Raw genomic sequence first — 27,311 nt, forward strand, 5'->3', positions numbered from 1 at the left:
TTTTTTATTTTTAATTTTTTCTGAATTTTGGACAGAGGTTAAGTTTTCTCTCTCCAATCTATTTATTAAGTATAGGGATTGAATATTTACCCTGCAAAAATAAATATTTACATATATACCTCTTAATTTATTCTATTTTGAGATGTTACCACTTCTGTTAGATTCTTAGTCGACCGCACTAATAAGTAATTATTTTAATATGATATGATTCAATTTCTCTTTTGCATCAATCCCCATTAAAATTTGATGTAAAAATAACTCTTTGCCATGCAAATTGAATGTTAATTATTATTTTTTGGAATATTGAAACAAAAAAGGTAATAAATATGCAATACCTTATATTTGTAGGGGTATATATAAAGAGTAACTAACTAATCAAACTATGGATGACATATAACCATCCTCATGCTTCACTATTTTGCCTCATGCTTTGTGCTTGAATTTTACTTCAGATTTACACAATTCATAGAACCATTCGATGCCCATAGAATGACCTTGCAGGTTCTTGAAAGAACTTGGAGGCAAGAACCTACGAGATAAGTCTTCATAAAAACATACAAGGCAAGAACCTACGAGATAAGTCTTCATAAAAACATACAAGACCCCTCTTCTTGCCGATTAAAGGTTCCAAGCTCGAAAAATTACCAGTGCATTCTCCAATATTTGGGCATGAATAATTAATATGAGGATGGATCTTTTTTTCTTTGGGAAAAAAAAAACTATAGGATGCTCTTCTTATTTATTTTAAAGTAAAATATTTTTTTATTTTTTTGAAACTAGCTTTTTTTTTTAGTAGATAATTCATACATATTTAATACAGATACATGCAATAAAGTGAGAAAATAAAAAGTTTCAGAATATTTTAGGCAATTTTTTTTTTTTTTTAACCTATAGGATGTCTTGAAGTGACTGGCCACCTACTCCGCGGTCATATTTACTTTTCTAAAAATATGCCTGGCGGGGCCTCTCCACAGCCGCTAGAGCTATTTTGAATTTAGTTAATCATGGCTGAGTCATCCTTACTCATGGAGCGTTTTGCGGCTCCTTTGGACTCCGTCAAAATAAAATAGCTGGTAGATGACGCATGGGAAACGTGATCCCACCGTCAGAGTTTGTTAAGAACCGTTTATTGGCTTTTCACCGTGTTAGCCTCCGGATAGTCTGATAGGTTGCATCTAAGCAACCGTTTATTATACTAAATTCACTATATTCGTTCTCCAGTTCAGGCGCGGGCCAAAAATTTCACGCCTTTCCCAGGTCCAAAATTCCAGGGAAACGCCTACCGGGCGGTTGACGGAACCTACTGGTCCGGATGCGCATTGCCGCCGAGAGGCGTCCAGGGAAAGCAAAGTGATCCAGTTTGCCCTTGTTTCTTGGGTACCCCCACCTCCTGGCTATCTTAAGGTAAATTTCGACGGCAGTCGGTCAGCAGATGGTGCGACTGAAGGGGTTGGATTTGTGATCAGAGACCATTTTGGTAGGCTGATTGCAGCAGGAGGGCGGCGCACGCCAGGTCTTACAGTGGTTGGGGCAGAGCTGCAGGCAGCGTGGGAGGGTATATCCTATGCATGCCATGTACTTGGTGTGGAGCGGGTATGCCTTGAGGGCGATTCTTCTGTGGTTATTGATTAGATTCGAGGGGCGGATCGGTTTGGGATGGTCACCCCCTCATTCGAGAGACCCGTGGGATTGCGCGGATGATGGGTGAGGTTCGGATTGGACATGTGTTTAGGGAGGCGAACAGGGCTGCAGACTGGGTCGCCTCTTTTGTTGCTCGGTATTCTGGGGATTTTCTGTGGACGTTTGTATCGAACATTCACCCCTCCTTGTATCTTTTACTTTTTCGTAATTTAGCAGGGTGTACTCATGTCACAGTTATATGAAATGCGTAACCGTTTTAAAAAAATAAAAAATAAAAAAATAAAAAAAAAACGTAAAGTGCCAGCGTCATTAGAGGCTGGGTGGTGACGGGTAGTTCTAAATACACCCCCCCTATTGCTCAGGACACCCCCCAAAAATTAAAAAAAAAATACCCAAACTAACCTTTAGTGTAATTACCATATTGCCCTTGAAATTTTCTCAGTACACCCCCCTTCCTCCTCCTCCGTTTCGTGCTCCGTTCGGCACTGGATCGCCGAACAAAATGCTTCTGTTCGGCGATCCAGTGCCGAACAGAAGGCTTCTGTTCGGCAACCCTCAACCGAACAGAATCCTTCTGTTCGGCGGAGGGGAGGGGAGGAGGGGTAGGAGGGTGGGGAGGAGGCGGCGGAGGGGGGAGGGGTAGGAGGGGTAGTTGGAGGAGGGGGAGGTGGAGGAGGAGGAGGAGGAGGGGGAGGTGGAGGAGAAGGGGGTGGAGGAGGAGGCAAAGAAGGGGGAGAAGGCGGAGGGGGATGCAGAGTAAGAGGGGATGGGGGGCGGAGGTAGAGGGGTGGAGGAGTAGGAGGAGGGAGGAGGGAGGAGGAGGAGGAGGGTGAATCGGCGGAGGAGGAGGGGAGAGGGATGAGGGGGAGGCAGAGGTGGGCGGGAAGAGGGGGAGGGGGAGGAGGAGGATGAGGAGAGGGGAGGAGGAGGAGGCAGAGGCGGGGCGGAGGAGGAGGGGAGAGGGATGAGGGGGAGGCAGAGGTGGGCGGGAAGAGGGGGAGGGGGAGGAGGAGGATGAGGAGGGGGGAGGAGGAGGAGGCAGAGGCGGGGGTGGGGAGGGTAGGGGTAATTTAGGAATTTTTAATTTTTTAGGGGTGTCCTTAGCAAATGGGGGGGGGGGTGTAGAGAGTATTTAATTTTTTTTTAATTTTTGGGGGTGTCCTGAGCAATAGGGGGGGTGTATTTAGAACTACCCGGTGGTGACCCGATCTTATTTTCTTGAATGACAATAATACCCTCAAGGGTTCCTCAAAATAAATCCCGTCGGCACCGCGCCCGTATAATCCTAATGTTATTCCCTCTCTCTCTCTCTCTCTCCCTCTTTTTCTCCTCTTTTGTGTGCTCGCGTCTTCCTCGCTGCATATCCGAAAACCCCTCCTGTGCGCCCAGGCCCCAACTCCCACCCCCTCGCTGCTTCCCTTCCCAAGAATTCCCATATCTCCTCGATTTTTAGCCTATTTGGTGGGTAGAGGAGAAGGAAAGAACCTATTCTGGTAGACGAGTCGAAATCTTTAGCTGCCTTGTCGCCCTAGTTTTGCTGGAACTTCTTTTCTTCCATCGTTTTTCAGTGATCTTTGAATTAGGTTTTGATAAATTTCATTTTTGGCAAAGAAAGAACCCGTTCTTGGATCTATCTTTGGCTTCTCCATTGCGAAATCGGGCTCCTTTGAAGCCCGGATGTGACTGTGGGACGGTTGTCTAGGGTTTCTCTTTTATTAGTATGTATGGGGAGCACTGGCGAGCCGGACCGGAAGCGGCGCCATTTCAGCTCCATATCCCCCACTGCCGGAGCAGCTGCCAAGAAGCAGCCGCTGGCACCTTCCTCCGATGACAAGAAGGTACGTTCTTTATGGATTTCATGAACGCCTCCCTACTGGTAGTTTGTGATGATCTCATCTGATTGTGGTCTCTAAGAGTGTTCTTTCCCGTGGACTATTTTTGTAATCTCTGGGGTTGGGGTCGGGGGAAGACGAATCTTGTAAGATGGAGGGGCACTTGTGGTGGTTATGCGATATTGATTGCTGGTATTCTTGCACTAAAGAAAGTAATTGGGTGGATTGATCCAAGGATTTGGTTGATGTGTTCCCCAATCGTGCACCGCGGTTTCAAGATTTTAATTTTTAGTTTTTTTGGGTTGCTTCTATGAAGTTAACTGCTTTGTTGTTTGCCTATCAAATACAAGGAAAATTTGTTCCCCAAAGAGTATGCGTGGACTTATAGAGAGCTTTGGCGAAATGAGGCTGGAGAGGAGAGTCCAATTGATGCACAAGATATAAGACTGAAATTGTTACACGTTTATCATCTAAAATATCAGTTGCCATAGTTAGTATATGACAGTATAGATTAACTGCGATGTTGTTTTTAGAGTCTCTTTCAATTAATGAAATCCAGTATGATTCCATAAAACTTTTGGAGTAATTGTTAATGCTGCAGTAGAGGAGAGGATGCTGTACCTGTTTGAAGCTTGACTCATATCTATGTTGTATAGTTGTTTCATGGGTGCATGTGTCCCATTATTTATGTGCTAAAGAAAAAATAGACTTTACATGGAAAACAAATACATATTGTATTTTATTTTGGGTTTTTTTGCATGTATATTCTTATAAACATTTGAAATTATGTGAATACCTTTCCAAGTTCACTACATGTATACTCTTATGAATTGTTCTTTTTGCACATATACCTTTATAAAAATCTAAAACTGCATGTATAACCTTGCAATACTTATATGTATAGCCTTATAAATTATTTCTTTTTGCATGTCTACCATTATAAATTATTTTTTTTCCATATATACTCTTATAAATTTTTTTTTTCTCCATATATACTCTTATAAATTATTTTTTTTGCGTGTATGCTCTTATAAACCATTTCGTTTTGTGTGTATATGTTAACTCAATAAAGATAGATGTGTATAAAAGAAAAAAATTATAAGGCATGCAGCAAATAGTAAATTCGCGAGGATATATACATAAAAAGAAATACTTTATAAGGACGTACAAAGAAACAACAAATTTGCAAGTGTATACATGTAATTTCAGATATTTATGAGGTGCACATGAATAGTAAATTCACGGGGGTATGCATGCAATTTCAAATATGCAAAAAACCCTTTTATTTTCTTGAGAAACTATCAGTTGGAAAAGGATGACAAACTGTCAGTGGGAATTATTCTGTGTGTTAGGTGACACCTAGCTAGGTTGGGTTAAAATTAAATCGATGATTGAATGAAAGCTTCAAATCAGTTTTCAATGCGACCAGTTGACATTTATATTATTTAATGTATCTAACACTTTTAATTTGAGGTTCACTTCATGTTGAGGTTGGGCTATGCCAAATACCTCGAGGCTCATAATTAAGGCTACATGATATGTGGCACGTATGTGTGTGGGCATGTTTGAGGCTTGCACTTTGTGCGATGAACTACCCCAATAGCAAGAATCTTTTACATAGTTTAATGAACCTACTTCCAAATCTCCTTAATCTTGAACATGCACCTGCTTCTTAAGTGCTTCTGTACCGCGAGAGTCTCTAAAAAATCTTTTCTTGCTTGAATCCGCACCAATACGTGTTTCTAGTTATGGCAACTCAGGCCACTCCTCATATGAGATGTCTCTGCTTGTATGATGCTGTTTTTTAGGGACTTAAGTGCCAAACCTAATTGTGGTAGGATATATTATCATATAATAACCATTATGATCTTTTTCTGGTGGTCCAATTTTTGATATGTACCAAAGTTTGGTGGTGGGTCTGAACACAAAATTCATATGTTTGCTTCCGTTGGTATGGCTTTTCTTTAAATTCTAAATCTTTTAAGGAATGTTTTGAAGGCTTAGGTCTCAGTTCTTGAGGTTTGCACCTTTCATTTTGAGCGTTTGAAAGCCTCGCCTTATGCCTCTAACCTTCTAGACATAGAAAACAGTGAACAGATCAGGGATATTTTCTGATTTTAATGTATGTTTTCATGAGTTATTGGTGTCAATCACTTAAAGCCTTGACCTGTTGAACCATGATTTTGATGGCATTGCTTATTTTATCGATTTATCTTATTGATATCAATCACATCGAGCCCTATTTAGCAAAATAAACGGTTATTTCCCTTCCTTTATTGATTTATAGTCTGATTGTGAAGAAGCTTGTTTAAGAAATATCCAAGAGTGAAGGAACATAGTTGCCTCAAATGAGAGAGGGTGAACAAGTGGGTGCAGGTGTAGGGCAACGGATATTTTAAAATATTACAATTAAGGAAGTATTTATGATGAAGGTGTGAGTTAAAGTTACCAGGCTGTTTCCAAAGCGGGCTCATTATCCTAGGTACAAGTTTCTTTTGCTACTAAGATCTGGAACACATAAGCTAAATTTTTTTTATGATGTTATGCCATCTATGAAATTTTATCCTGATTTAATTCTGTGCTCATAAGTTGCCTTGGAGATGCATACAATTCTAATATGGAATATTGTGATCATCCATTTTTGTCTTCCCAGTATAGGGAAGTTGTGGAGGGTATTTCTTGGCTTAAGGAGCTAAAACTGTCAATAATATGGTATACCTTGTTACTACCAATTATCTTCTAGGTTTTATGACTCAATCCTCTTGCCTAAAGTTTTATTAATAACTGGAATTAGGTTGCTAGCTGGTTGCAAACTCTGCTCAATCCTTACATGGAGACTTCTTGACTTAGAGGTGCTTCATAGCTGATCCCATTTTTATGGGAAACGGTTTGGATTAAGCTTCTGTCACTGCATTGCCATCTATGCACAAAGTGGAGGCCATCAGGAAAAAATGAAATTTAAAATAAACAAGTACGATACACTTCTATTGTCATAAAAATGAGTGGAACTATCGATGCACCGTATCATGCTGACAAATTTGGCTACCTGCATCATTTTTTAATGGAAACAAAAAGATTGACCACATATTCTGTGTGAATTATTACATCCTTTATATGTTAGTATGTTGCTTGGATTCTGTTGTTACTACTTATAGATTTAATCTGGCATCATCAGATTCCTGTGAATAGAATAGCATAGACTCAAAGGCAAAGTTAACCTCTTTGATTATAAATAAACTTTATCACATTTCCTTTTTTTTTTCTTTTTGCGAATTCTCTCTCATATAATCTAATTTCTGCGGTAGATCACCATTATTTTTACAGATATATCAAAACATCTAGTACACTTTTACATAGTAGATGCATTTGCTTCATGTTCTCAATTTGTATATCACTATAGCCATGTGTGTTGCTTGCTAGAAATGCCGTTTGTCATCAGACATGTAGATTGTGACCAACCATGAATATGTATTTGTACTTTGAATAATTATGAAGTTCTATGTAATCTATGTATTCGATGTGAGTGGCTGATTGGACTAATGCTTATTGAATTAATTCTACCTGTTACACCAGTCATCTCTTTACAGTTAGTAGTTTATGTTCTCTTGTATTCTAATATTTTATGACCGCAAGTAATGCTTATCTTTGAAAAAGGTGTTCAGCTTCATTTAAGTATTTATCTCAAGCAGTACTTTGTTTAGTGTTTGTCTTGCTGCTTTAAAGGCCAGGCTAGTTTTTTAATTAATCATTATATCATGAACAATTTACTGTCTAGTTATTTCTAACTTTTAACATGAAGATGATTAATGTGTTGATGCAATTTGCTTTCTTTGATGTCAGCCACCAACTTCTGATGTCATGTAAAAGAAACAGTTTTTTGCCATTGATTGTGTAGATGCATTAGTTTCTAGCTTGTTATAATGAAATTGCTAGTAATTAAGAAGCATGCAAAGAAAAAAGCATTTAGCGATTATCAACTATTAATTTCACCTTATGCTTTAGTAAAATAGTATATTGTCCCAATTTCAAAAACAATGCACATGTCTTGTTGCGACTGTATATGCTTGGCACGGTTTGCAGGTTGATTTAGTTCACTTGTATTTGAATCAGATCCAATTAGACAAGAAATCTGGACCTATATCGTAGGGTGTATTAGGATGAGTCCTAGACATGGACCTACTTCTTAACCGAGCTGGCTATGGATTTCGCATATGAATGACACAAGCACATGTTAGTTGAATAATTATAAAACCACTCTACTAGACACAAGAAGGGTGTGTGATATAAAAATCTGAACAAATACATGCATACGTATGCAGAGGCATGCATTATGTATGAAGAAAATAGGCATTATACCATGTGGTAGTATACTTGAGAACCACTAAAATATTATTATCAATCATGATACCAACGTAGTTTCTCAAAAGATATTAGATGTTTGAGACACTGTAATTAGCTCTGCAAGTAGCTGCAAATCTCGTGAAGGTTAAGATGCACCATTTTGTCCTGCTCCATCATCCATGCTTTAGATTGATTGGTGTGAATTATTTATTATAGGTGTATCATGTTCTGGAATAATTTTTTTTATCTGGCATTATATGAGTGTCAAATATTTAAACATTTATGAACTACTTATATTTATTTCTCTACCTTTTGCTCATTTTCTGGAAAAAGAGTATTGTTTACTTTTTAATCATTTTCTAGAAAGGAGTATTGTGTACTTTTTATTTTGGAAGTAAACATCTTGTTGAGATATCAGACTACTATTCTGTTTTTTTATCTAATTGTAATCGATATATCAGACTGTTGTTCTGCTTTTTTATCTAATAATAAAAGTTTACTAATTCTAGACCATAAGTCCAATGCCTAACATGTTGAATTTTCAGATATTGTTTTTTAAGACAAAAACAATTATTTGTTTAATCTTTCTTCCATGTCTTTCATTATTTTAGATAGCATCAAGTTCTTGTAAAAGATATGGTTAAATTTGTCAGTTAGTGAAATTCGTTACTAGTGGCACCTGCATGGTTTTTGTAGATGTTCACTCTTGTACAGCTTGCAGGAATAATATTCTTTAGTAAAAAGATTTTAGGAAGTTACAAGGTTATTCAACTACACCAATGATTAGATCTTGCACCTCATTTTAACCATTCAGGCATCTGAAGGTATTTGTCATACACATTATGTAATGCATGATATTTTTAAGTTGAAAACATAGCATCGAAAGCTTTCGAAGTGTTCTTGTGTACATTTGCTCTTTATTCTTTTCTCATGCATGCTTAATAGCTACTGTGTAGTTGCATCATGTGATCTTAATCATCTGATGAGAACTGAAAATTGAAGTTGTGCCTTTTAATTTGAGAAGAGAGACTGTTTAAACTTTGAAGGGAGAATCGTACCTTTTGTTATATTGGTTTATTTATGTTTTGATAAACTTATCTGAAAAGAAAGATGCAGGCTTCTTAATAAAATTAGGACAAGCTTAGGTTTTTGATAGACTTCAAGCTGTTAGGATAAAAAGATAGATTGTTTTATCTTAAATTTTGATAGTTGAATTTTGTGTTTGTCCTAAGCATTGTATACCCATCACAAGATGAAGTAACCAGCTTTGGGTGCAAACCAGCAGGCATACATACATACATACATTTTATTATATTATGATACTGATGTTTGATGTCATAATGTACACTCACCATCTATAATTTTTTTCCCATGTCACACTTGATGCACTAGATTTTTTTCCTTGAAGGATACATGCTCGAATACCATTTAGCAGTCAATTTCTACTGAAGTATGCTCAACCGCTATAGTTTTTTTTTTTGCTGCTAGTTTTTTTTTACTGCTGTTACTGATTCATTCTATATGGTCATGAAACCAAATATTTTGAGTTATGCTTAACAGGAAAGGCAGGCCTGTTTTGGATGTCTCCAGGCTTGATAGTTCTGTGAACCCTCAGTGAAAAGCTACACTTATGACAAATGTTTTTCTCTCAATATTTTTTTCCTTCTTTGTGATATAAAGTAATTTGTTCTCGTAATTTAATTCTTGTAGCTTGATGTTGCTGTCCTTCAATACAAAAATCAAAAGCTTGTCGAACAATTAGCATCTCAGAAAGTTGAGTATCTTGCTCTTGAGAATAAACACAATCAGCTGAAAGAGAAACATAAGAATTACAGAAACACATTACTTGTGGTCAATAACTCCTGGGAGCGAGTAAGCAAACTTTCGTTCTAACTTAATTATGATATTCCGCCTTTTCATCAAAAAAAAAAAAAAGATTATGATATTCCACACATATTCTTGTGCATTGCATTAAATAATATTCTTGTGGATGTTTCAACAGCTTGTTGGTGATTTGGAATCGCTTTCTGTTTGCACAAGTGGATCTACAAATGATGCATATGATTTAAGACATTCTCATATGTTAGATGGTGAGACTTTCTAGCCTTCTTTCTGATAAATTGGCTCCATGCTCCCTCTTCAGAGATTAGTTTTAACATAATTTGGACAAACAATTAAAAGTTTTACCTTAGCTTATGTTCAAAAGATTGCTAGTTATGAAAGTTCGTGCATATTAGATATTTGATTTGAGTGCTTTATGGTGCTGCCTTAGAAACTCGTGTGGATTAACAAGAAAACTATTGTTTTTTTTCCCTAACAGCTTATGAAAAGAAATTGCTCCATTGGGGGGATGAGGAATGCACATACACACTTTTTGCAAGGCTTGTTGCATAAGGATTAGATGAGAAGGCTTTCAGTAAAGTCTATGCTGCCTTTTGAGTTTTAATGCACATCTCATGCCATTCTTTTTTCAAAATAGAAGACTCACCCCACTTTAGTCAAAGTCATGTTCTTCTTATTTTTCCCTTCTCCCTTTTGTTTTGTTGCTTAGTGGATGAAAAGTGCTTCTGCAAGACTTATTAATAAGATACCAGACATTTAAGGAAGTGATGTTCTTAAAATAATTTTCATGGTGATGCCTATTGCAAAGCTCTATACTATTCAAAGGAATATATGATATATCCATTGCTTCATTGGTATTTCTTGGCATTTCAAAGCTCTATATAATTGGTAGATTTATTTGTAGCAGAATTTGGTAGGCCTGCTGTTTTTTCATGCTAAATTCGGTTTTTACGATAGCTAAACTAACTAGTTCCATACTACCTTCCTTGCCCCATCCGAAGATCCGGAACTCGAGGTTCGTTAATATTTTTCAGTGGTCATATTCCAAATGTTTCACAAATTACAGTACCTAGGCATACAACTTGTTAGAAATGTCGTTTTTACGATTCCTCCTGACTGCTAGTTTGATCTGTAACTAGGTTTTAGAAGCAGGTGCTGGTACTTGCTCTGTCCCATGCATCTTTGCAGTATTGCTGTGTTGACCGCAGCATGCAATGCGCTGTTCTGTGCCGATGCAAAAGAAAAAACAAAAATAAAGTAGAAGTAAAAATAAAACCTCTTTAAATAAAAAATGATTTTGATAGGTTCCATGCCAACCCATGCTGGTGCCAATATTGTCTCAGCTTGGTGCACGGTGACCAGCAGAACCACCTCTTGAAATCATTAAAGTTGTGCAGCTATTTGATGTAACCTTGAAATCCTTCTTTTGTCTGAGATGATAAGGTAATGGATGTTGGAGTTGCGAGGGCTTTCGTATTATAGTAGGAGTTGCCATGGGTCAGGGTTAGCTCAGGTCTTTTTCTTTCTTTTGGTCAGGAATATTTTATGCAAACGAGCATCTGTATGTATGACACTGTTCGACCAGCTTATCAGGTTATGTGCTCATTCAATGGAGAACTGTGTAACTGATAATTCTGTTTTCAAATCATCTTAATCTGTTTCAAATGTTACGTTTCTCATATAGTCCTTTCTTTAGTTGTTGGATTAACAAATACTTATATCAGATTGTTAAATTTCTCATTCAGATGGAGCATCCTGCCCCACAGAGGATGATTTTTTAAGCAGACTCCTCCAAACTGGTGCTACTGAAAGTTCGAATTCTGTATGCTCGAGTCAAAAGGAAGATGATGTAGGAGCAATGGAGTTGATGGGAAAAAATGTTTTACAAAATATTATAGCTTCATTTAATGATGTGTGCCATGTAAATGAGGAACTTGCTGCTGCTGTCCTGGTGGCTCTTCCAGAAGATGGTAAAGCCTCCAAGCTCATGTTGCAAATTATTATTTCAGCAGTTTACACTTCGAGTTTGTGTTTGAAATTTGTTTCTGACCTATTTTGGTTGGGTGCACCATAGAGCCCAGCAGACAATTATGGAAGACCACTAATGATCTGCATGCAGAACTTGGGAACTCCTTAGTGGCATTAGGTGATCTTCATCTGAAACACAGACTGTTGGCAGATAAGTTTCAGAATCATCAAGATGCAGATGCTAAAAATAAGGCTGAGCATAAACGTTTGGCAGGTATTTTGTCAAATCTATTAGACAATCCTCTTAAAATTTCCTGTACATCATACATGCAGTGTGTGCTTGCATTCTTGCAACAAATATCACGTTACATATATAATAGTGGAGTTAACAACTTTTTGTTCATAAATGTGCAAGAAGATTGTTGATTACATTCAAGGGCATGCCCCATTCTTCTACAGGGCACCACCTTGTAGGCACCAATCTGGACAAAGAATTAGTGTGTGTGTGTATGTATTACATAATGTTGAGAATGTATATATGCCCTGTTCCTTTAACACAAAGTAATTATGTGTTATTGCTGCTACCCTGTTTGTGAAGAGGAGTTGGCAAGTACTATTGCTGAGTTGGAAGAAAGCAATCGTAAACTGGCAACCCTCAAGGCACAAAGAGACACAACACAAGGGACATCATCTCCTTTTCCAATGTTAGGAAATAAACATGTTGGTGGAGATAAGGTCAGAGATAAACAAAAAGAACTGCAAGATCTGGAGTGTGCACTCAAGGAACTGACGGTAGATATCAGCGCTTAATTTCTTGTGATATTTAGCAGCTCTTTTAATTGATGTGATACACTGATAGTTTCATGCTTTGATTTGGGAATCTTGACCAGAATTTGGTTTCAAGCCGGCTGGTAGAGATTAGGAGTCTACATGAAGAAAGAATTGAAATTTTGAAGAAGTTAGCTAAGTTGCAGGTCAGTTTTGTTGTTTACTTTCAGTTATCAGTTTAAATACAAACTAATCATGTATTATATTCTAGACTTTTTCAGTCTGAGTACAGTTGAAATTTCATTGTGTTGGGGAAAATAATTTGCAGAATACTTTAGTGGATGTGAAGAATATATCTTCATCCAAAGCTTTTCAATTGCTGAATGATCAGTTAGAAAAATCAAAGGCAGAAATGGATCAGTGTCGAGCATCTTTGGAGAAATTACAGGTGATAACTGGTTGGTAGATATGAGTAGCCTATGTAGATATGCTGGTTGTGTGAGTCACTTCTTGGTATGCTGAAATTCTTTTTCTTAATTATCACAATAGGTTGAAAAGGACAACTTTGTTTGGCATGAAAAGGAAATGAGTTTGAAAATTGATCTAGCTGACATATTTTGGAGAGTATCATCCTTTTCTGAATCTAGAACTGCTGAGCTAGAGCAGAGGTTGCAGAAACTAGCTGAGGAAAGGATTCTGTTGGAGACCAAGCTTGAAGAGGCTTCAAGAGAACCAGGTATCTTGAAATTTTGGTTGGTTCTACTTCAGAACATCGGCAGATCTTTTTTCACCTTGTCATTCAATACGGTCTTTTTAGGCATCGCTGTTGTGCATTTCAGGTAGGAAAAAAATTATCGCAGAATTCAAAGCGCTTGTATTATCACTACCTAAGGATATGGGGATCTTGCAAAGTGAACTTAGTAAATACAAGGAAGCTGCTTCAGAGCTCCATTCTCTACGAGGAGAAGTTCAATTTCTTTCTGGCATGTTAAGAAGAAAGGTAAGGGTTTGCCTAGTAGGCCATACACAAAAGCATCTACATTAGTTTGTCCATATGAGATCGTCGGAAGGACTTAAACCATGTTCTTGCTATAGGAGAATGAGCTGGAGTCTTTATCTGATAGATCTGCTAACCAGCTTTCTGAAGTCAACAAACTGCAGCTAGTGGTATGCTATCTTCTGTACATCAATTTTTATTTTCAGCCTACCAACAACTGATAACGAGCCACATTTACTAGTTCAAGTAAATAAATGAAATGGGCTGGTAGACTTTCAAAATCTTGCCTTCTGATTACTGTTTGATTTGGTATTGTTGTTCTTTTGTTTCAAGTAAGCAGTTATCAGTAAGTTAGAAGTTATTGTGAACTAGATCCAAAAAATCAACAATCAGCTAGGTCCTGCTTGGTTACTGCATAAGTTTAATTGTGAATAAACATATAAATTTGGCTATCTGTTCTTAACCTAGAAAAACTATTTGGCTATAATGGCCAAATAGTTTTGGCCAGGTTAAAGAGGGACAAGTACCTGAAACTGCTTTTCAGCTTTTCTGAATCCCAGATCCCCTTTTCCTACTTTATAGTGGTGCTAGAAAAGTTGCTTGGCTGAATAAATTTGGTAAGTGAACTTTGTTCTGCTTTTTATTCAAGGTTATTTGTGAACAAAAAGGGCGCCCTAGAGTAGGATGGTTCTTGCCTAACATTGACTAGTGCAATTTTATTGGGGAAGGACAGACTAAAAGTTGTCAGATTGCTTGCATGCTAGGTTCTATGACAACATGAATCAAGAATGATATTGATTCTGATATCAATATTAGAAGCTCTGTATGAGCGACATCAGTTCTTATTGCAGGATATTGGGTTGTCTGAATGGTAGAATAATATGCAGTTTTGCTATTCATGGGTATGATACCTGCCATAGGCTATGTTGAAACAAAGGGTGTACACCTAAAATATTCAAAATTTTCACTCTATGAATAACCCATTCATGTAACATGAATTGTCACACTGTTTAATGCTGAAATTTGGGATAGAACTATTATGCTCTCTTCTTCTTCTTCAGAGAGTTATCTTAGAATTTTGTAGTTAAGAAAAGATATATATATATATATATATATATATATATATATATATGTATGTATGTGTGTGTGTGAACTAGCTAGCCTGAGCTCTCATAATATTTTTTACAGATGAAACTCTTCAAGGGCTTACATGGTAAATGAGATGACAAATAAAAATGTGATTTTTGGTGGATATACAAATAAATCTGGTCCCAACATTTTACATCTGTTAAGGGATTATTGTTGTTATCTCAACACTTCTGTATAGTAGCGAGATGAATGAGATCTTTCAACATATAACTAGATTTTGTTTTTTTTTAACAGAAGAAAATTCATGACATTGTAAGGAAACCAAATTTATTGATACTGTAAGGAAAACAGATTCTATTTAAATTCATATTTTTTTTCCATGATATGATTGATATGATGTCTCATTCAATTTTATTATTATTTTTGCAAGTATTTTCAATGCGCTAGTATCGGTGCCAGCACCATAAACCTAACCATCAGCTCAAGTAACCCATCTTAAAACCTAAATTTTGACAAACAACTCCCAAAAACCTTTAAATAATAAAAAACAAAAGAAGGGGGTCCCAATGAATCACAGAGATGCCAACTTGTCCAAGTTTCGGGTTGAGAATGTCTCAACCCAGCCCCGGACCGATACGGCTCCTGGGACTGGGATTTCGACACTTGTTTTGGATTGTTTCAAGGGCTGCCCCAAACTGGGGAGGAGGTTTTCTTTTTTCTTTTTTCTTTTGATTGAAGCTTGAATTTAGGAATTGGAGTAGTAGTTAAGACCTAATAAACTAGCCATGATCTTTGAAAAAATTGGAAATTGAACATGCTGGCTAGCCTGATGGTTAGTTGTAATGGTTGTATTGAAAACCTGAGACAGAATGCCACCTTTCTCAAGGTTGGGGTGCTCTGCAAGGTTTTGTGGGAGCTCTTCCCAGTTTTGTAGCTTATTAAATAAGAAAAGGAATTTGGAGAATCATGTTTCTGCTAATTTAATATTTAACATGTAAGAGGAAAGAAGGGAAGATTATTAAAGTTGCCTAATTAGTTAAGTCAGATTAGATACGATATGGCTTCTCAGTTATAGTTATACATATTAATTGCCTATACAAGATGGTGACATGAAAATACAACATCCCACGTACAACCTCTTTCATAAACATCAAATGTAAATGATACTCATTGTTTGCTACTTAGTTGTTTAATCATATCAAAGGCTAAAATAAAATACTTTGAAATGGCAAGCTTGTTAAGGTGATTTTGCACCTAGTCCTTCTTTCTTGGTCGTCCTCCAACTTTTTCAACATTTTGATTTGATCTTTGCTTATTTCTAAACAATTTCAGAAGGATTTACTTTATTTTCTTTTCCTGTTAGTACTAGTCCGAATCTTTACATAGTGTACTGATTTTGAGATCGCTCTTGGTTCTCAACATGCCCATCCTCAACTTGGCATATTCATCATATGTGCATATATCTCCTTTCTTGCCAAACATTTTGAGTTGGACTAATGGCCTGTAGATCTCATCGTTGCATATATTAAAAAAATAACCTACATTTATACCATCATGTTTGACTTTGACTTGTAATTAAATCGACAACTCTTCTGGTGATAGCCTTTGTGATAGTTTTACATTACCTGTAAATGTCATGGTAAAAACCAATTTTACATTTGGTAGATCTAAGGTATTCTTTAAGCTAATTTTTCTATCTCTACTCCCTCTTGTCATGATGTGTTAAATGATATATTGGTTTGTTTGCTATTTTATATCTTGTATTTTGCACTTGCTGTATCCTGCTTTACCATCGGTTGCATGTTTACGGTGATGTAGGTTCGAGATTTAAGACAGACTAATCAAGAGTTGAAGCTATTTCTAGAGATGTATAGATGTGAATTCAATGATTCCAGGTAGCAAGTTTTATTCTTTAATATAAAGCCACATACCTTCTTTTAAAGCATTGAATTTTGCAGGAGTCTTTAGTTTTAATATACTGGAATTTAGTTAATTGTCTTATTTTCATTGTGAACTTTTATTGGCATTTTTTTGTAAAGGTTTTTGAGGATTGCCTCATTTTGTGCCTAAAGGGAAGGCTCTGTAGAACATTTGGTGGCTTTATAATGTGAAGGGTGTGAAGTCAAGCTGTTCATGCAAACTGCACACCCTATATTTTTAACTTGTGCCTTGTATGGGAAGCATGCAAGTTAGGTTATCCGAAGAAATGGATCTCTTTTAATGTGTTTTGCATCACATTGTGCGTGGACTCGAATTCAAACCTAGATGTTGTTTGATAGTGTCGTTATCATAAAGTTTTGTGCATACTGGTGTGTGGGATATGCTATCCATGCCAATTATTGTAGTCATTTGCGAGTGTAGTAGCTATATCTTATACTTTCTTATTTTTACATTATTTGTCGATGCATTTTTAAACCATTTAGTGAATACAATATGGCTCATGCCTTGCCTCTTTCATATTCTGGACGCCTTGCCTGCTTTGCACCTCTGCCTTTTTAAATTAGCGCGGGAATCTGGCCTGGCATAGCCCAAATAAGTTCAAAACAGCCTATGCTTCAGCTCATGCCCCATCTGAAGAAAAGGAAGTTTGGCTGAATAGATGTAGGGGAATGAGGACTGAGGGTGGGCTTGCTCTTCTTGCTGAAGGCAGTAAGGTTCTTCCTCGAGCAATTATTGGTTGCAAACCAGGAAAAGAAGGCTTCTTGATATTTTAGCAAGACTTTTGGGGCTTCCGTAGCATGGGAGCAGATTAGGGAGGAGGAAGAGGTCAGGAGTGACTTGCTCCTGTTGGAGGTTGCATCGTCCTAGGGTGGGGCTTTGGGGGCAATGTCTGAGAAAGCAGGCCTTCAAGTTGTTGGTCAAAAGAGAGGAGAGGAAGGAGAGATTAGCTGGGGTTTGGGTGCAACAAGAACTCTCCTAAACCCAACATCCCCTCCCTCCCCCCAACAACAATGATGACTTGTGAAAGATCGACAACGATGAATGGCGATGGTTGGGGAATGCAACAGAGGCGGCACTACACGGGAGAGAATAGGGAGGGGAATTGAGAAGGATGTGATTGGGTGATGATTAGGGTATTAGAGCTGGAATTAAGTATTAAAATTTTAATTCAGATTGCCCATTTTAATGGACACTCTGGATCTTTAAAAATGTAATCCCCCACCCCACAACCAGCACACAAACCGTTGGGGACTCATGGCCTCAGCCAAGGGCAACAGGCTCTTAATTTGCTCCAAGGGCAGCACAGGGCTGGCTCGGTTCTTGTTTGGTCCTTGAATTTGGCTGGAGGATCAGGACCAAAGGGCTGTGTCGCTATTGGCCTACTTCAAGCATTGCTTAGGGCTTAAAATTAGGACAGCCTTTTTATGTATTGTCAGAATGACTTAATACAGGGAGAGAAGAAATAGTTTTATAATTTTATTTAGAGTTTAGTGTCTTTCTGTTGACAATTACAATGTGGGTGGGACGTGAGACTTGTACCTTTTTGAGTGTTAAGTTTATTGATTATAATGGCATCACTTTTTGAAAATTGTTGTGATTGAGTCCTTAAGCAAGAAAGATCAGCCTATACATATTAATGAGGTAGGAGTGCTCATTTTATTCTCCTTGATAAATTTAAATTGGAATGCCCACTCCTTTAAGTTCTATGATTGCTTAGAAAGTGAAAGAAAAATAATTACTATTGGATTCATTTTATAATTATTCTAATACAATATTTATAATAATATTTTTGTTTGCATCATTTTTTTAATAATATAATATAAGATTAAAATATTATTATTATATTAATATTGATGATATGATATTTTTAATAGAAAAGTTATTAAATATTTATATTATATACTATTTTATATTATTTTACATAATATATTATATATTGTTGCAATAATGTTACTATAATTATTATGATATGTTTTTTAGTCATTATAGTAGTGCATTGATATTATTATATGGTATATTATATGTTATTTATATCTGCTTATTTTTTATTATTGTTATAATAGTATTAGAATTAGTGTTTTCTAATATTATATTACATTAACATGAATTATGTAATTATTATAGACATTGTTACAAGATTAATTCTGATGTCGCTATATTAATAATTTGAAATTATTATATAATAGAGTATGTTATACTATTATTGGTATATAGTTCATAATTATAAACTACGATTATATAGTATTATATATAATTAACGTATATTACATTATTTTATTTATATATTATCTGAAACTAACATTAGTAATATTAGTATTATAGTAGCATCATGAATATTAATAATATTCTATACTAATAATATTCATTATTAAATCATATTAAACTGTATCAAGATAATATTATTATTAAATAATGCCATTATATTAATATTATTATTGATATATTAGTGCATATTATATTATATGCTATCAGATTTCATTTTCCATGAATTTACCTGGACTTCTCCAAACAAAGGAATTGAACTAATCATTCCCGATGATTTCTAGGAATGGTTTTCCCGCTCTGACAATGAAAAATAGTATTAGAGTTTCCCCTTGATTACCAAGTATTGGGAAAAAAGATTCCAACATAGCTGTCTTTTCTTTTGCTTTCTCAGCAACCAAACAAAGCCTTAACCTTACAACTTGGAACGGATTTTCTATTGTTCTGATAGGCTGTCCTGTTGACCTAATGCACTTACGTGCACGACATTATTAATCAGGAATAAAATTTGCTTTCATAAAATCCTTCGTTACGCAATATACTTGTAAATGCTGTTCCATGATTTCAACATGCTCATTATGGGTGCAGTAAGTGGAATTCATTAGGTTTAGTTCTGTGTTTCTGATCATTCGAATACTGTCTTCATTTAACTGAAGTTTCCGCGGAATTGCTATAAGCTTTTTGGATGAGCATGTATAACTATAGTAAAGTCAATGACTGATTTGCGAGAGTTTCATTAACATGCTTGTCAATTATAGTATTGTAATATGGTTTGGCCATTCATATCCAGATTATAGTAATTTGTTAATAAAAGACTTAGGTTAGGTTATAGCTGATTTGATTTTCCAACATGCTTTGTAAGAGCCTATCTGAGTGGACAATCCATTTCTTACTCTTTCGTAATTTACAATACAGTTTTGCTTGGACAGATTAAGTCCTCTTTCTATCTGGTGACTTTCCTAATTTTATTTAAGGAATGGAAAGAAAAAGTGGAAGCTCTCTTATCTTTCTTTCTCTCAATCTCTCTAATATATATATATATATTGCATATGTAGTGTCTAGTTTGGTATGCAAAAGTTGTCAGCAGTTGCTGGTGAGACAGCTTGCTTTTAGGGACATGATTGCATTATGTTTGTCAACTATTGAAATTGAAACTTTATGCATTACTGGCTTTTCACTATTTGCAGATTAATTGATTTTATAAGTTGATGGCATACCTTCTTTTAAAAATAATGTTGTTAAGCAACAAAAAAGACCATAAGTATAAAACTGGCAGTGCTTCTGTTTGTTAATATATGTTAATCTACTGTCTTTGTCCGATTCTTACCGCCAAAATTGCTGCTTTATTTTTGTGGGGGGTGGGGGCTATGCAGAGAAGTGATAGAATCTAGGGACATGGAATACAAGGCATGGGCTCTTGTTCAAAGCTTTAAGTCATCTCTTGATGAACACAAACTGGAGCTTCGTGTTAAGGCAGCCAATGAAGCTGAAGCAATATCCCAGCAGAGACTAGCCACTGCTGAAGCTAAGATTGCTGAGCTGAGGCAGAAGTTGGAAGACTCTGGAAGGTACTTGTTTCTGTCTTTTTCTATGACTCTTGGACTATTGAAGGAAGACAAATGTGTAAACATACTAATATAGGACCATACTTTGCCAGCAACGTAAGTTCTAGTCCTCGCATTTAACATGTTGCAGATTGCATGAAGCATAAATCTTACTACTACTACAAAACACTGAACTGACCCAGTACTATATGCTGAACCAACCTTGGTACCGGATGTACCGATGCCGTACCAACATGATAGTGGTATGGGTCTGGCAGTGAGGTTGCAAACCTTGATATAACTTTGTAACTACCGGATGTACCGATGCCGTACCAACATGATACTAGTATGGATCTGGTAGTGAGGCTGCAAACCTTACTACTACTACTACTACTATATGCTGAACCGACCTTGGTACTGGATGTACCGATGCTGGACCAACTACTACAATATGCTGAACCAACCTTGGTACCGGATGTACCGATGCCGTACCAGCATGATACTAGTATGTGTCTGGCAGTGAGGTTGCAAACCTTGATATAACTTTGTAAAGAGCATGTATCATTCCGACCATGGTACCAGCGCTATACCAACATGGTACAGGTACGGGGCCGCTGGTGGGATTGCAAACCTTGATATAATTTTGTAAGGAGCATGTATCATGAAAGATTGGTGAGGTAAATTCACCAAGCCAGCTAATAATTGTTGCAGCGGTTCTTGATTGTTAGTGGAGTCGATTGTATCATCTTCCCTCCTTAGTATATGATCTAGAAGCTCAAGAGCTATCCGTTTTCTACTGATTTAAACTTGTCAAGGTCAGCCTTTTATTCATTTTTAGACCTATATTTGTATTTGTTCAAGCAGAGGAATAGAAACTGGTGGGTTGTTTAGAGTTTTTTTTTCTTTGTTGTTGTGCTTGAAGAAGTTAATGATGAAATGCCGGTTACATCCTATTTAGGGAAATATGTAAGCACTCTGAGACTCTGAAATCCAAACATGAGGAGGGCGAAGCCTATTTATCTGAGATTGAGGTTCGAAATTCCTCTTGTAATATTATTAGAAGTGACAGTCTTACTTGATGGAAGTATATTTAAGAGTAAATATTTCACGTTTTCCTTTCAGAGTATTGGGCAAGCATACGAAGACATGCAAACTCAAAATCAACACCTGTTGCAGCAAATCATAGAAAGAGATGATTACAACATCAAGGTGATTTTTAAATTTATATTTGTAATGGCTACAGTTGAGTTTGTTTATAGTCCGTTCCTTCAATATTTGTCATAGCACCTTGTAAGCTTACATTCTGTTAGATAGCATGGCATGGTTGTCATCTTTGCATGGGAGAACATAAAAATACTATTTTTATGAAGTAGGGGATTAGAATAAGCAATCAAAATTTTCTTGGTATAAATCATAGGATGTAAACTGGACCTTCAGTAGCCATTTGTGTCATTTTCTGAAGATTTAGTGCTTAATGATTTTACAAAGAAAGCTATCTTGCTACACCACATGCATTCTTGTATTAAAATCAGAGCCAGACATGTATGAGGCATTTGCTTCTCTAGATGTCGTGCTACACAATACCTACAGCATGTAAAATGGACATGCACATTGACATTTACGATTTTACAAGCATGTATTTATGACATATAACAAGTTAGATGCATAGTCTTTGTTATGATCAGCAAAAAGAAATTACAAGTACAACACAAAGCAAAGGAAGAAGCCCTTTGTCCTGGAGAATTTAATGTTTTTCTTTCATATCATGAACATGGTTGAACCTAAGAATTGTGAATAATCCAATTGCCAATATGTGCGCAAAACCTATAAAACAATTTAATAAAAGGAAGAATGTTGTGCATATATGTTGAACAGAATGCCATGCACGTATGTTGGCTTGGAATATCTGAGGACATTTTGTGCAAATTAAACATAATAAAGAAGCTTCTGTAGAACATATCATTTTGTTTAATGAGGATGCATTGTAAGTTTGGCCTATTGATTATGTTCCATAATCATTTTTCAAGGGCAAAAACACAAATAGTTGTCTTAACTTTGGCATAGTTAATAGGAGGTTGATATAGAGCTTATCTTTAAGTGGAGACCTTGCTGATGTTTTTGGAGGACACTGAGGTGTAATTCTGATTGGATTTTTCATACTCACTGTTTTCTTAAAAGAGGAAATTAAGGTCATATTTATGTACAAAATGAGCAAAATTATAGAAGAAGAACAAAGCCAGCTAGGAAGCAATCAAAGAGAAGATTGGAGAAAATATTCAAGAAAAGACAAAAGGACGAAATGCCTTTCATCCTTTCCAAAATGCCAAAGATTTAAGTTTGGTAATGCTTAAACAATAGGCCATCATACTAATCTTGTGGACTGCTTTTAAGATCACTGCAAGATAGTTATGCATTAAAGCTGAGGGGATGATGCAGGTAAAGGTAGGGGTCCACTTTTTCTTCTGATGTAAAGAGTAAGCACAATTCAATAGACAAGTAGGTGAAAGGGAGATAAATTAATGGACAATGGAAGTGGAAACAATGAAATAAAATGAGGAATAACGCAGGGTTCAAGGTAAACCGGTAATATAGATATTTATAAGGCCTTACACCTTTTCCAGCTTGACCTTCCACCTTGCACTTGTTTTTAGCTTCACCTTCAGTCACATGTTTTTGACTTCACAAGGCTTTGTTGGAACTGTCCTGGATGTACACAAGATCATGACGTAAACTCTAATTGAAGTTGCTCGACCTCTCACCGTGGCCTCAAACCACAAAAGAAGGAAGAAGAGAAAACTTAAACATTATTAACTTAATTATGCATGCGAAAAAGTAGAGTACATCAGTTTTTCTAGCCATAGCCTATAGGTTTCCTTCTCAACTTTAAGAGTAACACCCCATCTATATTGGATTCATTGCCTAATTCTTGTAGGACCCAACTCCAATGAGAAAATAAAACAAAAATATATTTTCTAATACTAATAGGACTTAGTAGTTTGATAAGCAATCTTTCCTAACAAAGCTTAGTAAGAAAAATAGACAAATAGTTGTCACATCATGTTTCAGTCGAGCCAGCCATGCAATGGCAAGATTGTAACTATTAGCATCCTTGTCCTCAACTTTTACCAGTACAATTCACTAAAATGACCATATCTCCCTTATCTGTACCCCAAAATTGATACGTTTCAAGATGTGCTCGAATTAAGCTCTATGTTGGACGTGATGAAAGTGATAAAGTTTCAGTTTTTCTATATGTTGGCTTTGGTGAAGTATTCTTTTGTGCACAATGTTGGTATTCAAAAGCAAGTAACTTGAAATATAAAACTTTTTAGGTCATGGATGCCTGTGGTCAGGATTCTGACATGTGATGCCTCATATTTTTAGCCGTGGGACAGCTGCCACATAGCTTTGATGTTCAATTTGGCTTTAGAGGCACTTGCTGGCTGATGTTGTATGGATGAAAGGATCTGATGGTTTTGAGTCGATTGTCAGAAGCATGGGACAGCATCCTCTTTGCTATCGGATGACTTTGCTGCAAAAATTGTTGTAGACTGACATTTGGCTGGATTAGATAGCAGCCTGCTGTGAGCATTTAGAATATTCTGACAATATGAATTTCTCATCATATCTGGTTTTCGATTTTAGTGTCCCCTTACTTCTCTTGGGATTCTTTCTTTCTTGTCAGATATATACTGTAACTTGGAGATTTTTTTTTTGCTTCTTGCTGTTCCATAGTATAAAAGTTGATTGCAGGAGAAATGGCAATAAGTATAGTCATCAAGGACTCAATTGTTTGTTGGGTACATAATTAGAAGACTTATTTTCAGGTTCCGTCCTATTGATTTTGGAGGATCACACAGAAAGCTTACAAGGTTTGAATAGGCTTGGGTCTTCACCTTTATGATTGCTGCATGGGTCCAATCGTTGATATTGGTGCTAGGTTGGTCAATCTTGTCTTACCTAGACCGCCTTATTGGCTTTGCAATTTATCATCCAAATGTGTTGTTTCCAATACATTGTAGAAAATAATGGGATCTGTAAAACAAAAAGGTTCATTTATCTGCTCTCAACCTGTTGACTCGTATGCAGAAGTGTATCACCCCGATAGTTGATGCCCCATTTTATGAGGTGGCCTGGAGCATGCATCCTTGGGATAACAGAATAGAAAGGACCTCTTGTATGATTTTGCTAGTTTCTGAATGGCTAGAGGGAGGGGTTGTGAGCAGTAGCAGCCTCGATGCTAGTCATGGCATGTTTGGGAAAGAAATTTGCCTCTAAATTTGTCTAAGTAATCAACCATCATACAGAATTGCAGGAGATCAAAGATTGATTCGTTCATGGGCAGGGAAAGAGGGCATATCATGTCTGCATGTTTCATCAAATAAAGCAGTTTGAAAATGAGAAGTATTTCATGAAAATGCAAGATAAACGAAATGATTGTTGTGTTTAGGGGTGGTTACTTGGCTAGGTGTTAGTAAAGATCTAGAACTTCATTCTTCAAGTGCGAAAAAAAATTAATTGGTTTAATATCACTGTTATGTAAAGCTTAAAATTTTACAATGACATAGCCTCATATTTCTCATTTAGCCACAAAAAGAAAACCATTCAAACAGATGAAATTTATGCCCAAATTTCCATTGGTTGTGAGTATTTAAAGCTTAATTATGTGCACCTGTGAAAGGCATTTTGTGGGCATAAGACATGTCTCAAACAATACAATATTTATTCCTCACTTTATATATAGCTTAGCCATGAGTCTCAAGGCATTTTCAAAGAGCTTTGCCTTAAGGCACAAGGCAAGATGAGAATCAAGCCGACTTAAAATTATCATGACTATAATGTCTTTACAAAATTTCAGATTTATGGTATGGAAACTATGGAGGAGGTGATGAAGCTTGGAGGCTAAGTATACTCTGACGATTACCTTACATCGGTTTTAGTAGGTTAAGGTTATAGGGGATTTCTTATCTTTGGTGCCCTAGTTAGGTAAATGGTTTCAGTGCGTTGAATTAGATTTAAGATGTTTGGAGTTAAATCACATACATTTTCTGTAGCTAAAAAGTTTATGCCAACAGAGGGCTTCCTATTCTCTAAAGCTATTTCCTCATTTACCATTTTTCTCATGTAGACATTTAATTATTAAAGATTCCTGTTACCTGCACCAGCCCCCCGCTTCCACATCTGCTTCTGGTTACTATGGCAAACATTTCACTCAGCCTAATGCTAGCAAGAACAGATTTTAAAATTATAAAATGAGCAACTAGTGAAAATAGTTCCTCTGCTGCATTTGTATGAAGTACTTTGAAGTTCTGCCTCATTCTGTATGATTCCTTGTCTAGCTTGTTATTGAGGGTGTGAGAGCAAGGCAACTGAATGATGCGCTGCGAACAGAAATACAAGCGATGGACCAAAAATTGCAGCAAGCAAATTCAGTCATGGATTTATACAACCTGAAATTCGGATGTTTGGATGAGCAGGTAACTTTTTAAATGGTAGGTTCCCCAAGAAATGGGTTCTTGAAATTTAATATTGTGCTTTTTGCAGTTAAAAGTTTGGTCAGAGCAGGTTGGGAAACTGGCAGAGGATGGGTCGCGGAATTGTGTTATTTTGGAGAATGCCCAGAGGAGGCTATTGGATGTGCGGAGTGAGCCTCACCAGTTGAGGCAATCATTGGATGGAATACAAAGTAAGGTGGAGGCAAGCCAGCTGGATGTTACTGAGCTGCTAATAGAGCTAGAGATGGAGCGGTAGTCATTGCTAATCTTCTATTTTGTAGTTTTGATGGGATTGTGTTGCTAAAAGCTTATGAATTCTTTGTTGAATCAATCAGGTTTAATAGGAAGAGAATAGAGGAGGACTTGGAAGTCATGACAAGGAAAGCTGCACATCTTAGGGCTCAAACTGAGGGCTCTTTGGTCCTGGAAAAGCTTCGGCAAGAAATAAGGGAATACAGGGGAATACTGAAGTGCAGTATCTGCCTTGACCGGCAAAAAGAGGTAAGAACTCAACATAGATTTTTAGTCTTTTTTTTTTATAAAAAAAAATTACTGTATCTGCTTATGGAGCCTATTTGATTACATAACTGAAGCGTAGAAAAGGACATAACGTTAACTTTTTATTGGTACTTTCAGCTATATGTCATACAATGTGAGTCTGGAGTATGTGATTATTTCTTCTGATAAGTGCTATCATGTTAATCATCTGGCTTCTACTCTCTTTGTTGTCCACATATGTTGACATGCAATTCTTTTCTCATGGACCTAGGTGGTTATTGCCAAATGCTACCATTTGTTCTGTAATAAGTGCATTCAAAGGACCCTTGAAAATCGCCAACGCAGGTGTCCGACATGTGGAGTGAGTTTTGGGCCCAATGATGTGAAACCTATCTATATATGATCAGGATGTGCAAGCTGTTTGTGCTGGAGATGGAATTCCAAGGGCATTGAGATCCTTGTGAACAACAGTTACCGGCTGTGCGCATGCTTGTGTTTGTAACATATCTTCAGGGGGAATTGATTGGGTAGGTGAGTTTGCAGCCCTTCTCCATCCATAGCAGGTTGCAGGAAATTGGTGGCCCATGCTTAAGGTGTAGGTCTTTCTGCACATGACTTTCAGGTCATCTATGTAGAGACCCATGTGCATCCATTGAACTATTGGATCAGCCTACCCCATCCATTCAATTGTTTCGAGATACAATGGGAGAGCCCATTGTTCCCCTGCATATCTGTCATTGTACAATATACAATTAGTCGGGCCTGCAATAGCTAATAAGAAATTCTAAGGTTGCTCCGGTTGATTCTAACAGTTTGCATGTTGATGTACATTTCTTTCGAGCAAGTGGCATGGTAAAATTTTGATTGTTTGACACAGCTTTTGTCCTGAGGCATCTGTCCTCTGTACGTGTACATATGGATCTGGCTACTTGTGAAAAATCAGTGTAGCAAAGCTTCTAGTTATTTCTTGTTTCTTTCATGACATCATTTTGAATGACCTGGTCCTTTCATCTAAGGCAGAACGATGTGTTCGATTGTAAGTTCGATACAGCAGTTCGTCTGTGCAGGAAGATTAAAGCTAAAATGACACGTT

At 36.8% G+C, this 27,311-nt stretch overlaps 1 protein-coding gene across 6 annotated transcripts; it reads left to right on the top strand.

Moving 5' to 3' along the window:
* Positions 1-2,908: 2,908 nt before the first annotated feature.
* LOC103711663 (E3 ubiquitin-protein ligase BRE1-like 1) lies at positions 2,909-27,027 on the top strand. Of its 6 annotated transcripts, none has more exons than XM_008797903.6 (19): positions 2,909-3,479; positions 9,525-9,686; positions 9,817-9,904; positions 11,402-11,626; positions 11,731-11,898; positions 12,223-12,416; positions 12,515-12,598; positions 12,721-12,840; positions 12,942-13,128; positions 13,232-13,392; positions 13,488-13,559; positions 16,297-16,373; positions 20,055-20,249; positions 21,184-21,256; positions 21,348-21,434; positions 25,565-25,702; positions 25,770-25,972; positions 26,056-26,221; positions 26,490-27,027. In XM_008797903.6, the coding sequence occupies exons 1-19, from the start codon at positions 3,366-3,368 to the stop codon at positions 26,619-26,621; spliced, it is 2,646 nt and encodes an 881-aa protein (XP_008796125.4). In that variant the 5' UTR covers positions 2,909-3,365; the 3' UTR covers positions 26,622-27,027. The 6 variants fall into 6 exon arrangements, with proteins under 6 accessions (XP_008796125.4, XP_026662234.4, XP_038982477.3 ...); XM_026806433.4 differs by having other exon boundaries at positions 2,925-3,479; positions 11,776-11,898; XM_039126549.3 differs by lacking the exon at positions 20,055-20,249 and having other exon boundaries at positions 2,925-3,479.
* The last annotated feature ends 284 nt before the right edge of the window (positions 27,028-27,311 follow it).

This window comes from Phoenix dactylifera, chromosome 6, assembly GCF_051530095.1.
Source record: "Phoenix dactylifera cultivar Ajwa chromosome 6, Ajwa_hap1_PhDact_Kaust_v1.1, whole genome shotgun sequence".
Classification (NCBI taxonomy): domain Eukaryota; kingdom Viridiplantae; phylum Streptophyta; class Magnoliopsida; order Arecales; family Arecaceae; genus Phoenix; species Phoenix dactylifera.

Excerpts from the sequence above, each read along its gene's own strand:
- LOC103711663 (XM_008797903.6), top strand. The coding sequence starts at position 3,366 with ATGGGGAGCACTGGCGAGCCGGACCGGAAGCGGCGCCATTTCAGCTCC. Across the intron at positions 9,905-11,401 it reads ACATTCTCATATGTTAGATG|ATGGAGCATCCTGCCCCACA; the intron begins GTGAGACTTTCT and ends TTTCTCATTCAG. Across the intron at positions 21,435-25,564 it reads GAGATGATTACAACATCAAG|CTTGTTATTGAGGGTGTGAG; the intron begins GTGATTTTTAAA and ends TTCCTTGTCTAG.